Source organism: Pseudoliparis swirei, chromosome 7 (genome assembly GCF_029220125.1).
Source record: "Pseudoliparis swirei isolate HS2019 ecotype Mariana Trench chromosome 7, NWPU_hadal_v1, whole genome shotgun sequence".
Lineage (NCBI taxonomy): Eukaryota > Metazoa > Chordata > Actinopteri > Perciformes > Liparidae > Pseudoliparis > Pseudoliparis swirei.
This window is the reverse complement of record NC_079394.1, coordinates 18,217,262-18,230,532: the sequence shown is the minus strand read 5'-3', so window position 1 is coordinate 18,230,532 and position 13,271 is coordinate 18,217,262. Positions and strand designations below refer to the sequence as shown.

Genomic DNA, 13,271 nt, shown 5'->3' with positions numbered 1-13,271 from the left:
ATGAGCCCAGCCTCCAGAGGGTGAACGTGACATTTTTGAATGTCAGTCAGTTACCAAGGCCACTGGTTCTGCTGCTGTTCAATGATAAAGATGACAGGACCAATGGGGTCTCAAATATATATATATTTTTTTACTAATCTGGATGTTTCACTGAAGAAACAATTTATCATCCACAATATTAAATACCTCGCTGGCACTTTATAGGTAGGAGCCTCTTTGAAAACACAGCTCTGTGGGAAGTTGTGTCTTTAAAAAGAAGAAGAAACAACTTTTAATCGCGATTAATGAATTTCAAAATGTGCGATGAATTAGTTAATTTTTTAAAAATCGATTGACAGCCCTAATATATATATATATATATATATATAAGAAGCGTACCTGGCACAAAACAAGGTTTACCTTTACGTCACATCGTTGCCAACTTTATCTAGGTTACTTAATGGCAACACGAACTACTTACCAACCGGAATTTCTACTTCAATTTCCTCCTCTCTGATAGTTTTGAAAAACAGAAGACATAATGGCGAGTCTTCCTCAGAGACCACGTTCAAATAGCGGGTGATTTTATCTTCCTCCTCTCCGTCTCCCCGACCCAACAGTTCCTCCACACAGTGGGACTCTTCCGGCAGGTTGAAGCCGGCAGACACGCACTGTTGGATCCACTCCACCCGGACGTCGTCGTGGACCATGTTTTTCAATTAGTTAACATCATGAGAATTCAAATTATTAAATTACTTTCTAATTATCCTGTAATTTCAAACGGTGTCAACATCACAACGCGGTTTCCAGCAGCTTTCACAACTAATACGAAGTTACTTTGCTGCAGTTTAGTTTAGCTGTTTGACGTTACCATGGTAACCAGCAAACGTTCCGCGCTCAATGCTCGCAGGGTAACTTGGTTCCCAGTGTGCAGACTGGAAGGCAAGCACAGACACCATGTGGCCACGGGAGCGCGCATGCATTCAGCCAAGGAGGACCAAACCACATGAACACGCTTCGACTTTACCGAAGTCAAAACTAAAGAAATAAATAATTGCATGTGTTCCTACAGCTTTGTGTCTATTTTCAATTACTAACGTAAGCAAAACGCGACTACGATCTGAATGACGTCACGCCAGTGAGTTTTACGTCGACATCTGAACCACGTAACCTCAACCTTTAATTTATCGTTTTTAATTTTAGCAATGAGGTATTTCAAAGTAACTTTATTTGCTCTCATCTACATATCGGGTGCGGCCTCTTCACACTGCGGGCAGAGGCTGAGAACATCAAACAGCCTCCAGGGAACACACGACGCGGTTCTGTGCCATGGATCTTCTCGAAAACAGGTACCATAAGGAATGCTGTTTTGGGCTTTAATGGAGAAAAGAAACTACTCAAAGAAATATAATTTATTACTGACATGAGGATGATTCGCAAAAAAATTTAAACGGAGTGTGTCAATGAAAAAGATGATTCTTCATATTAAAATGAATGACCAATTAGGGCTGCATGAGTAGAAATGATAATACCCCTTCAACATTTTAATGTTATTACACAGGCAAGTTATTACACAGGCAAATAATTGCTCATCAAACATTAGCCACAATTGATTTAACACAAGTAAATTGTGTTGACAGTGAATATTCTAAATTTTGCAATGACGACAATTAAGTATCCTTCCCTTGGCAAAAGTCCCAATACCAATTCCATACAATACTAATATCGTAATTAAATTAGCAAATACTACTAATTCCTGATATGAGTACATCATTCAATGTTCTCCTAATAAGATTTAGTACAGCCTGTCCACTGTATTAAATAAATAATATTTCAAAATAAGGGCTCTTTCCAGCAGAGGTGAGACAACCAAAGAGTGGAATGTTAAATTGGCCAGTAAGGGACAGATGGCGGCAACAGTGTGAATGCATACAAGTAAAAATCATATCCCCGTTAACTTTAATTTTTAATTTTTATACATTTAAAAATATAATAAATTAAAAAATAATTCTGTAAAAGTATATACATCTCATCACAAACCTGCCCGAGCACTATTCAATACTAGAACCTCTGCACTGTTTTGGTTACAGAGGGAAACTGAAAAACCACACGCTACATTGTCATTTGGTTGAACTTCTGTAAGGCACAAAGTTGAGAAAGAGCTATATAACTGAAAGGTGACCCACCACCCATATGAAAACCACATCTGCCAGGAAATACGATTAGTTTTTTCTTAAAAAGGAAAAGGTGGATGTTTAATACGCAAATCCTGTGAGAAGACTAAACCCAGCAATATATTTATCCTTGTGTAAATAATGGCCAAGTCGTCAAATCTTAGGGACGCCCATTAACGTATCTCATATTAAAATCATGTTTCTTTGACTTCATTATTTTGAGTTTGGCGGATGTGGTTTTCAATACAATCGACATCAACAACGATCATCGATAATGCCTCAGTAGAACATGTAAGGTTTTCGGGAGCTGGGGGACATTTTAACTTGGAACCTCACATTTCAACCTGCACAAGTACAAATTGATCCAGGTACAAAATACCCTGCGTTACATACATCTGCTATAAGACCACATTTGGCAACAGTACACTCTTGTCTGCATTGCTTAAACTGTTGAGAAGGAAGTGTGTTTTAGTCCAGTCAAGTTTGTGAAGCCAACTGTGGAATCTCTTAACATAACAATATATAAAAAGATGACAAGAGAAATCATAATCTCCTTATGACTTCTCTAGGACGTGTCTTTATGAGCACAGGCTTTTTGGCTCGGTTTAACACCCAACACTGATCAGATAGTGCCTTCACAGTAAGCCATCTTGATCAAAGCTGGAGGGCAAGAGAGAGAAGGAAAAGGGGCATAACTTCACTCCAGTCCCACTGTAGAATTTATTCTGAAACTCCACCCTGAGGAAGAAACAAGCAGCTGCTATGAATATAAAGCAGAGAGAATTCGGAGCACTTTGGCCTCATCAACGACAAAAGGTACTTTTGAGGTTGTTATCTTACCAGTGCAGCCGGAGAGCATGAAGGAATGCAGACAGACCCTCCATCACCAGGAGGATGGCAACAGTAAGAACGGCAAACAGGCCAAACACAGGCACCAGGAATAAAACCCCGAGTCTGGTGTCCATTCGTAGTCCTAATCGCATCACCATGGCCCACAGCACCTCCGACAGCTCTGAGAGAGCACAGAAAAGAACATGTGCACATATTATTTCGGGAACTTGGAATAGGAATTCATATTCACAAAAGAAACACGGGCAGATTGCAGTGTGAACTGTGTCCCCATGCGTACAACATCTCCCCCTCTGCTGGGGGAAAAAAACTATCGATAACTACTTCAATTATCACTAATTTGGGACACTATGTGTTCACTGTGGGCTTGTGTAGGTTTGTAGGAGGGACAAAATACTTGTTCATACTCACGGGCATGTGCCAGGCTCAGAGCCCACAGCCTGAGGTAAGAGGCCGTGTTGGAGACGCAACCCAGGCAATACTCTATCGTGTGAATGGCCTGATGCAGGAACTCATCTGCAAAGTCAAACTACCACAACACAATAAAACTCACAATCTCAGTCGGAAACCAGTGAAGTATAACAATGGTTGCTGGAAGTTTAATATTAATGGATAGTTGTTTTGCTGCGCTGACCTGCTCCGCCTGGCCCTCCCCACTAGAGGAGAGGTCACTGTGACTGCTGCCGTCCTCAATGTCGTTAGCCCTCATCAGGCAGAGCTCCTCTTCACTGTTACGCCGTACACGCTCATATCCCTGAGAACAGAGACAAACAACCCACATTTGTGTTACAGACGGAGTAAAACATGTCCAGAACTCTGAACCCCACTCCACCAAAACAGTGCAACAAGTCGACAATTCGGTCCGATATCAGGCAACCAATACTTGGAAACATCTTTCACTCCGTATGCAAACATTCACAGACAAACGGTTCAAATCCTCACCCTGTACATTCCTAGGCGGTGGCTTCCATTGCTTAGCCAATACAGGTAGAGGGGTTTCCCCAGGAGTAAGACAGGCACGGAGAGCAGCGCAATGACCACCAGAAATACCTGCAGGCCCGTCTGGAAGAATCAAGACACCATTGCATGCATTGTTAGGGTCCATCTCAGTGACATCTGAAGTGCATTTATGTGTTAAACGTAATCTGTGTAGTACCAATAAGGACACAAGTTGATTTCAATCGTCAATTGAGGTCAAACCACCAACCTTTGACAAAAGGATGACCCACTCTACCTACTGAGTCCTTTGCATGAGCTTCTCACCTGTCCTGGATATAGGGGCTGCACTGCATCCCCCTGCATCAAGAACATGTTTATGAAGTGGATGAGGATGCTTGGCGCGTGTCTGGAGTCCTTAGCAGTGAAGACCAGCCACTTGTAGACGATCATGAACACCAGGTAGCCAAACAGGCACAGCAGGAACAGAAGCTCGGGGAGAAATACCAAGTACAGGTTGTGCTTCTTCCTAAAGTGCCTGTTTTTTTTGGGATATACAAATAAAGCAGACGATTCAAAACTGTACGATCAAAGCCTCAGGCAATTACAAGCTCATCTACAAATGAGTACTTACAAGTGATTATACGTGCTGAGGATGACCCCGAAGCTCATGTGTATGACGCCCAATATCACGGACATCTTCATCTTATAGGAGTTCAGAAATGTGAGGCGGTTGGATGCCAAATTCCAAATCTGTGCAAAGGAAAGATGAGAAATTATACAATTAGTACAATCAGCTCTTTGGTTTTGACACAGTTGAGCAGGAGTTTTCTTCTGAGTCCCACTTTGTATGTTTGTTGAATTCTTAACTATAGGACGTCTCATTGTCGTTTGTAATCTAGCTAATGAGTCGTGTCATCTGCAAACATCACAGCAAAGTTCTCTTCATGTCGGGTTGCGGTCGTGTGTTTGACGTGGACAGGAGGCGGCGGAGCACACAGCCCTGGGGGGCTCATGCTGTTCAACACCAGGGTTGAACTGCCTGTGTGTTGGTTTGTGATAAGGTCTAATAACCAGCTGCAGACACTCGAGCCCAGATGTTAAGGTTACAAAACAGTTTCATGGGCGAGATTAGATTGTATTGAATCTTGAGCTGAAATCAACAAACAACATTCAGATGTCGGTGTTGTTGCTTTTAAGATGAGTGAGAGCCGAGTGGAGGGCAGTGCATCTGTGGGCTGTTCCTCAAAGCACGTATGAGGATGGCACGTCACTCACACGTGAGAACACTCTCCTGTGAGAGTGACGTGCTGAATGTGTCAGTGAGGATCAGGTCGCTGGTTACTACATGACCTGGGATGTTATCAGACTCAGCAACTTCACTAACATTCACTCTCAACAGGGATTTTTCAGATCCGCTGTGGATACTGGCAGCGGCAGACCTGACAGCTGACTCTTTATTGAGGAGAACAAACAAGCATGAAAGGTGGTCAGCTCATCCGGTAACGTGACCTCGCTGCTGATGGTTGCACTCCTGCTTTTGTAGCCAGTCTTTGGTGTTGATCTTAAGGCAGCTTGTGTGGGCTCTGGAGAGGGCTCTCACCTCTCATTTCATCCAGGCTTTCTAGTTTGGGAACGATGATATTGTCTTTGTGATCACCACATAATCAACGCATTTTCTGATAAATTATATTTTTGTTGATGTATTCCTCCAGATTGAGGTCGTTCTCCATGACCATCGATAGGACATATTGTGACTGCAATCAAGTAGCGAGCGCAGGTGCCTACGTCATCGTTTCTAAACTTCTGCGCTTACTCTCGTCCACGGTAGATGTAACCTTGGAGTTTTCAAACTTATCCTCCTCAAATAGCTTTTCCAAGTTCCTATGTTTTTGGTACTCTAAGCTCTGGCGTAGGGTGGACACTCAGTGCAGACGTAGCAAAAGATGTGCGTTTTCAAACAGAAATTTAGTAGTGTGGACACGGCCTTAGTTTTCTTTGGGACTTACTCTGGTATGTCTCGTTTCATCACTTAAATCAACACATACAAGCTTCTAGTAAACAAACATGCACCACTCCTACGTCCAAATTTAATCTCCAACTTTCTGGCCTCTACTTTGTAGTAAATTGTGCACGGCCTGTCAGACACGAATGGCTCCATTAGTCTTTATAGAAACAAAAATTAGATCGTTAGATTATTCTTGCATTATTGTCATAAGCCAAATGCCAGATCAGAAGGTTTACATAACATGAAACCAGTTTAAAATTGAACACCAGCAAAAACAGAAATCTACCCAACTCTACCTGTGAAAGTCCTGGTGACATTTTTACTGGGAGCCTGAATATGATGAGTGCTCTTTGAAACCACCACAATGATAATTATTATATAACAAACCATGTCTTTTAATATGAATAGTCGCCAACATTCTCTACTCACCGGGTCAATCCCCAGAGGATACGGTCCTTTGAAAACTCCCGTAACATTTGGATCCAGAGTGAGAAAACGGTTCCCACTGATATCAGCATTCCTTACAGGACACACAAAAACAGTTTTAAATGTAGGTCATCTTGAAACCAATGCACAATCACCAACGTATCTTTATATCTTCAAACATATTAGGCTGTTCAGAAGAACCCTTCTTCATGAAGTACTCACGTCCACGCCCCGGCTCTGAACATGGCCGTCACATTCCATCCGGAGCCAAAGATGTTGAGGGACTTTGAAAAACAGTCATTGTATATGAGGCCAGTGTAGATGGAGAACAGGCCCATCATCAGGATGATGTAACGCCCCTCAAAGAACGTGTTCCAGATCTGCAAATATACATCAAATCACTCACTTAACACATTTTATGACACAAATGAGAATTAGGTAAAAACTTGCTTTGGAGGAGTCGCTCACTTCATTCCTGGTGTTTTTAAGTTTGCGGTTGTTTTCATACAGCACCATCCAGAGAGCAAACAGAGCCATTATCACGCCATGACCCAGATCCCCAAACATCACAGCAAACAGAAAGGGGAAAGTGATGACTGTGAAAGGAGCTGCAAATAGGGGAAAGAAATATTGAGATTCGTGAACTTGTGAACATATTTTATAAAGTGTAACAAAATAAAATATTGAATGGTAAAGAAAACAAGATATCAGAATTTAGCATTAACTCAACCCAAAACCAACAAAAGAGCGGTTAATTGACATGAGGGAGTATTATAAAATCACCATAAAAAGGGATCTTAAGTTTTCAGTTTTTCTTCAAAAGCTGAAACACATTCCTGTTGTAGCCGTTTTATCTTTCAACTAAATTAATTCACAGAAACCAAAGGATCCCACTCACCAGGGTTAACCTCCCTGTAATTGCAAACTCCATAAGCATCCACAATGTTCTGGAAGCCAGAGGTGAATTTGTTCGTTCTTATCAGGGTGGGTGGAGTGTCATTGGTGGGGATCCGGTTGACAAAGGAGGGAACGGTCGCGCCGCTTTTTCTCTGAAATATCAAATCAAAATGTCAGCATGTTGCCATAACTACATCATAATGTATTGAAACCATTTTATTAGCACTTCAAGAAGTAGACACACATGGAGATTAATAAAATAACAAAACAAAAGGTTACAATGACTCTTTGTGGTCCAACAGTTTTGGCATGAAGTAATCGTTAGAATTCTTTTTTGTATATCCCCAATACAGAATGAGCAGTGGCCCTTCAGGACGCTGCCCTTTAGTTAAACTCAAGAGGGGAAAATAAAAGCAATGCCTCATTGAGCACTTGATTCATGAGGTGAAATATTGTTATCATAAAAGCAACTACCCTGGTTTTATACACAGAAGAAGTCTGTAGTGAAGCCAAAGTAAAAACAAATAGAGGGGCTCAGTGAAAGGGTTTCCTCACCGATCCTTCTTCTAGGGCTCTCCGCAGGTTGGGGATGTCATCGACAGGACACCACACCTCCGCGATCAGACACTTGTTGGTAACATCAAAACTACACAGATTCAATATATAGTAGATGGCCTTCATCTTCTTGACCTGGACGACCCAGGTGTAGACAGATTCTGAGGCCTTCATCAAGACCTGCTTCAGGTAATCCTCTGTCCGATGAAGTACCTACACAAGGTTAGAGATGGACAGGACTCGGACTGCGTTGCATCATATAAAAGAAATACTCAAACTTTCAAAAGAAAACCACAAGTTTAGAAACCGGGACATTCATAATAATAATAATAAATAAACATGTACATTTTAGAATGTACAGCATTTGTGAATGCGTTGTGTGTGACAAAGAACAGAGGAAATCAGGATCAGGGAGGGGTTGAAAAAAGAAAAGAGAGCGCTAAACTTTCAGCTGAAGTCTCATGTTGATCATGTGCTACAGGGGGTGAGAGAAATTCTATGTTCCAGTCACAGTGGATGAAAGCCACTCGATTATTCTCTTAATTGACCCTATAACAGCCCAGACATTTGGGTTAATCTTTTGGAAATTATATCAGCCATTTTATTTTAGAATAATTTGTTTTAACCTTACTAGACCGGTTCAAATGATTCCAAAATAGTTGTACTGTAATTCACTGAAAACTAAAGTTTCTGGAATTTTGTTGTGGAAAATGTTGTTTTCCTTTCTCCAAAACCCCATTTCCAGGAAAATTAACTAGTTTATCTGTTAACTGAGATGATAGCAAGCCTTTTCCTGCCAATAATTAAATGTCTACATAATTGGATACTAGACAATAGACATACTGTGTGCAGGTCCTGAATGCGAGTTCTTAGTCCCTCCACAACATCGTTCCTCTCCTCATTGCTACTGGGATAGGGGTACAAGTGACAGTGGTAGCTATGGGGGGAGAAAGTACGTTATTCCCAACAGCTATAAACAAACAAACAAATGATTGAAAAACAGGGACAAGCCCAACCACGAGTCAAGGTATTGTGGAATAATTACCAGTCACAGATCTTCTTGACTTTCTGACCAATTTGGTCTCCCCAGTAAGAGATCAGGAACACCACACTTTTGGTCGGCTCACCCTGCAGAGAGTGTTGTATATTGATGATAAGATCCAGATGCCCAATCAATAATTAAAAAGGAATTGGCAATTTGGACATAAAGTAGGTTTTCCAGTGATGGACAAACCAATTGCAACTTAAACTGTGTACATTTTTGCAATACTATTTTATAGTACTGATATTGTTACCGCTGTCAAATGCATGCCGCCTGTGCCGTTTTCACACTAGGGGTTCTCTGTAATATACAAAGCTATAGGCAGGCAGTTTTTAAATGACCCCATAGAGGCTTTCGCATCTCTGAAAACAATCGCAGCAAAAGAAAGGCATGGTCAGCACAAGGGAGTCAAATGTACTTGAAATATAAATGTTCTTTTACATTTTCTCCCAAATTGTCAGGCTGAAAAACGCCTTTTCAGTGTCAGAGCGTATCAGCCGATTCCCACGGCTCAAGTGTTGGTATCAGACTGAAAAAGTTGGATTGGTACATGCCTAGGGCAGGTACAGAAGTTAAGGTGCAATCGGTCCTTAATAGCAGTTCTTGGATGATACAAAATGTGTATTATTAATTAAATTAGGTTTGTTATTGTTGTAAATTGAAAACCTTGCATCTAGAGATGAAGAACCCAACATAAAAAGTGAGCCACATAATATGTACTTCATGCAATGTTTTCTTCTGCCTTCCTTGATTATATTTTAATATATTCTGAAGAAGATACTAGTGTCACTGTTGCAGCTGTTGTGGCTGTATTTCTTAAGGAAACTTAAGATGGCAAACATCCCGTACCTTCATTAGAGGAGCAACCAGACTGGAAACATTATAAACAGGTGTGAGACATGCACGACCCAGGACAGGAGGGCTCTACATCAGGTGAATAAAAACCTCTACAACATCATTGTTACCCGTCTACCGAGCATCAGTGATATGAGTGAAGAGCTGCAAAGACCCCAAAGGATGTTAAAAGACAATATCCAGCCCAGCCACAAATTGTGGGCTAAGTTAGCTTTAAAAAAACCTACCGTATCAGGATCTTCCAAATACTCCTCGAGTTCAGCAAAGCTGAGGATGGTGAAGCCTTTACATACTCTCCAAAGCATTCGCTCAAAGGCCTCAATTTTTGTCCTCTTAATAAGCCCAGAAATGAAACTGCAAAAGAATGAGAAGGGCATTCACAAACAGCCTCACATATGTGCCAACTCTGACACATGCACCTTAAATTTAACATGGAACGTACAATATCACAATAATGAGACGGCTCCAATGGTTATCTGGGTAAGTACATTTCAGAGATAGGAATGACGAAGATGGTGGGCATTTGGAAGTGTCAACATCTTTACTGACGTGCTCATGTCACAGGGGCTGCAGCTTTGCTATGACATTGAGTAATCTTACATGACTGATGTCACCGCGTGTTAAAGTGAACAAATACAAGCTGTCTGCTACTTGCCCCAGGTTAAACTGTCTTTAAATGTGCAGCATCAGCTTCCTTGTGACAGACCTAGTGCTTACTCTCAACTGTAAAATAAATCTAACACAGATTTAAACGGAACGCTGATATTACCAGTATAATATCGACCCTCACCCAAGTCTGGCTCCAAGCCTCTGCATGCTGCTGTAGTCCATCGTTGTGTCTTTTTCAAGAAAGGGCAATTCCTCATACTGCACTTGAAGGGGCTCTTGCTAAAAGTAAAGACAAGATACCAGGAGGGTAAAGAAGAACATTTAAAAACAAGTAATAATTCCCATATTGTGATAAACAAGATGGAAATGTGGGTGAAGAATCCAGCTACATTTCAGAAGGACATACTCACCTCCGATGTTTTCTGTACAAAGTTGCGGCTGATGCGCAGCATGTGTGTGTACTCGGTCAGCTCCAGCAGATTCCTCTGCAGCTTCTCTTTGTTCCTGGTGACCTCTCCTAGCTCTACTTCTAGCCTCTGCAACTGCTCCTGAGAACAGACACAGTGAGAATGGGCATTAGAGCAATCATAGTAATTATAATAAAGTATACGGTTTGGAAATACATTGTGGATGAAATCTACCTATTTTATAAAGCGCAGAACAAAGTAAGATTCAGTGTTCCACACAGAGACAGTTCTCCACGACATTATTTTAGTTGCAGTGGCATTAACTCAACACTCATTTAAAAGCTCTACAGGAAAACTCCAATAAACATGTAAAATACAACAAATAAATATAAATGATGCTATATGAGCAAGTAACTAACCATTATAACCATGACATGCTTTGGTAAAGGAGCCAATGGGTTCACGTCTCCATCTGGCAGTGAAATGTCGGCTCTCTTGACTTCCCTCAGAAGGTATCCTGTTCAAAATAAATACAAATACATGGCTAAGAAAGACTGGCTCAAAAACTAAGTCTGACACTGGGTTATTCTCTTCTCCTAATATAATAATTTAGTTAGTTTAGTTAATTATGGCTGGCATGTCATTATTCTAAAACCAGCTGACATTTCTCATCACGTGGCTGTACTTTATACTGCGGCTTTCCTTCTTCAGTCCTATCACAACTTTATCTTATTCCCGTCTGTGGAAAAACTATTTGATTTCCTGCCTGGACTACAACTCAATGAATAGACACCTTACTGGCAAACTGTATATCAAAGATTAAAATATCCTTACCAAGGATCCTCTCCATCACTTCACATTTTTTAATCTCATTGACATGTTTCCGCTGGAATGAGTTAACACTGGGATTGAGCTGAAACAGGTTCAAGAAACAATTCAAGTCAAACAATGCATGATTACCAATCCTCCTCATTTCCTCATCATTGAAATTGTGGGAAACGCACACATACCTGCAGGTCTAATCATAATCATACAGTAAGTCACCGGCCTATTTACGGCAGCATTTTATTTTACAGCTAAGATCAATACGATTCGGACTGCAACTAAGGATTATTGTCTTTGTTGATTATTTTCTTCATTAATCAATTACTGGTTTACTATCAAATGTTCTTGGTTCATTGACAAGTGGTTTGGTCAATGGCATCTTGTTCACATGCCTCGTTTTGTCCACAACTCAAAGATATGCCGTTACTGTCACAGGAGTAGATAAACCAGAATATTTAAGAAGATGCTTGAATCAGATAATTTTTTCTGAAATAATCATTCCGGCTGTAAATAAGATAGCTATGACTTCCTTCTGTACGTTACAAGAATAAATGGCAACATCTGCTTTTATATGAAGAATAATTGAGTGACACAGCGAGGAAACGAGTTCTCAATGTTTACACAGTGAGCAGTTTCAAAGTGAGACCTTACTTTGTTTAAGGAGATTACAAAATACATTTTCTTTATTAAGGTATTTTACGGGACTTACATCTCTGAACTCCACGAGCCCCAGTTCTCCGAGTTCACTGATGCAGTCGTAGGCTGATCCGGACTGTAGGAACAGTTGGGCCAGGCACATCTCCTCCCCGCGGAGCAGAGAGCTCATGTTGACAGCTCGGGTGTTTCACCTCCGAGCTAACGGGGAGCTCGCGGGCTAATGGTAGCAGGCTGACTCATGCGGTTTCTGTCAATTGTTACACGTCAAGGGCGATTAGTCAAGTCCTCGTTCGTGCGTTAACCATTCTGATCCTTGACTTGCATAACGCCGACTGGAGATGCGTAACCGACACCGCGGAGGCTGCTCCTGCTAGCTAACAGGCTAACTTAGCCGGCGCCGGTGAGCTCTATGTCTTTAACTCCTGGACCAAAAACTTGTTTCGTCTATGTTGAATATGAAATATTTACTCAACCGGTATTAAGATACATATAACATATTCAACCATGTAGGCACGACTCGTCTGATAGTTTGTGAAGTATGTCGCAGATGTTCGCTCGTCATAGTACTCCACGTCACTTGTCTAACTGTTGAACACAATCAACTTCCACAGCAGTGTGTGTCCCTTTGACCAATCACCGCCGCCCTCTGGAGTCTGCGCACTACACATTCCGATATTTGTCCTATCAGCCCTCAATGGAGTCTGAAGGCGTAAACGGATGCGGTGCACATTTTATTATCTTTATATACTGTTCTTGGATTGATATATTGATTTTCAGAAGTAGACCGTCATAATTAAATATGCCTACCAGTCTGTAGAGGATGAATCACATTACATAAAAAGTTGTCATGGTCCAGTGTACTGTTGAAACAAATTAACCAAAAGGTCTGTAAAACACGTCTGGACTATTTGAAATTAGGGAGAATAAGGAATTAAGACAAATGAGATACATCTTAATCTTTTGGAACAATTCTTCGAACTAATAGCACAATTCAGTTGGATTACATAGTAGGTAATTCAAATCTATCAATAAGAATGTTGATAATGTTGTAA

At 41.1% G+C, this 13,271-nt stretch overlaps 1 protein-coding gene across 1 annotated transcript; it reads right to left on the bottom strand.

The window, feature by feature from the left end:
- Positions 1–1,496: 1,496 nt before the first annotated feature.
- On the bottom strand, positions 1,497–13,216 carry atp6v0a2b (ATPase H+ transporting V0 subunit a2b). The gene is made up of 20 exons (XM_056420090.1): positions 12,272–13,216; positions 11,572–11,650; positions 11,157–11,254; positions 10,741–10,878; positions 10,512–10,609; positions 9,949–10,075; positions 8,870–8,952; positions 8,668–8,761; positions 7,825–8,037; positions 7,271–7,421; positions 6,841–6,980; positions 6,595–6,752; positions 6,376–6,466; positions 4,573–4,691; positions 4,266–4,476; positions 3,945–4,064; positions 3,637–3,756; positions 3,414–3,531; positions 2,994–3,165; positions 1,497–2,891 (listed from the first exon to the last, which is right to left on the bottom strand). Exons 1-20 carry the CDS (start codon positions 12,386–12,388, stop codon positions 2,789–2,791), a joined length of 2,550 nt encoding a protein of 849 aa, XP_056276065.1. The 5' UTR covers positions 12,389–13,216; the 3' UTR covers positions 1,497–2,788.
- Between the last annotated feature and the right edge of the window lie 55 nt (positions 13,217–13,271).

Excerpts from the sequence above, each read along its gene's own strand:
- atp6v0a2b (XM_056420090.1), bottom strand. The coding sequence starts at position 12,388 with ATGAGCTCTCTGCTCCGCGGGGAGGAGATGTGCCTGGCCCAACTGTTC. Across the intron at positions 8,953-9,948 it reads ATTTGGAAGATCCTGATACG|GGTGAGCCGACCAAAAGTGT; the intron begins GTAGGTTTTTTT and ends CACTCTCTGCAG. Across the intron at positions 6,981-7,270 it reads TTACAGGGAGGTTAACCCTG|CTCCTTTCACAGTCATCACT; the intron begins GTGAGTGGGATC and ends CCCTATTTGCAG.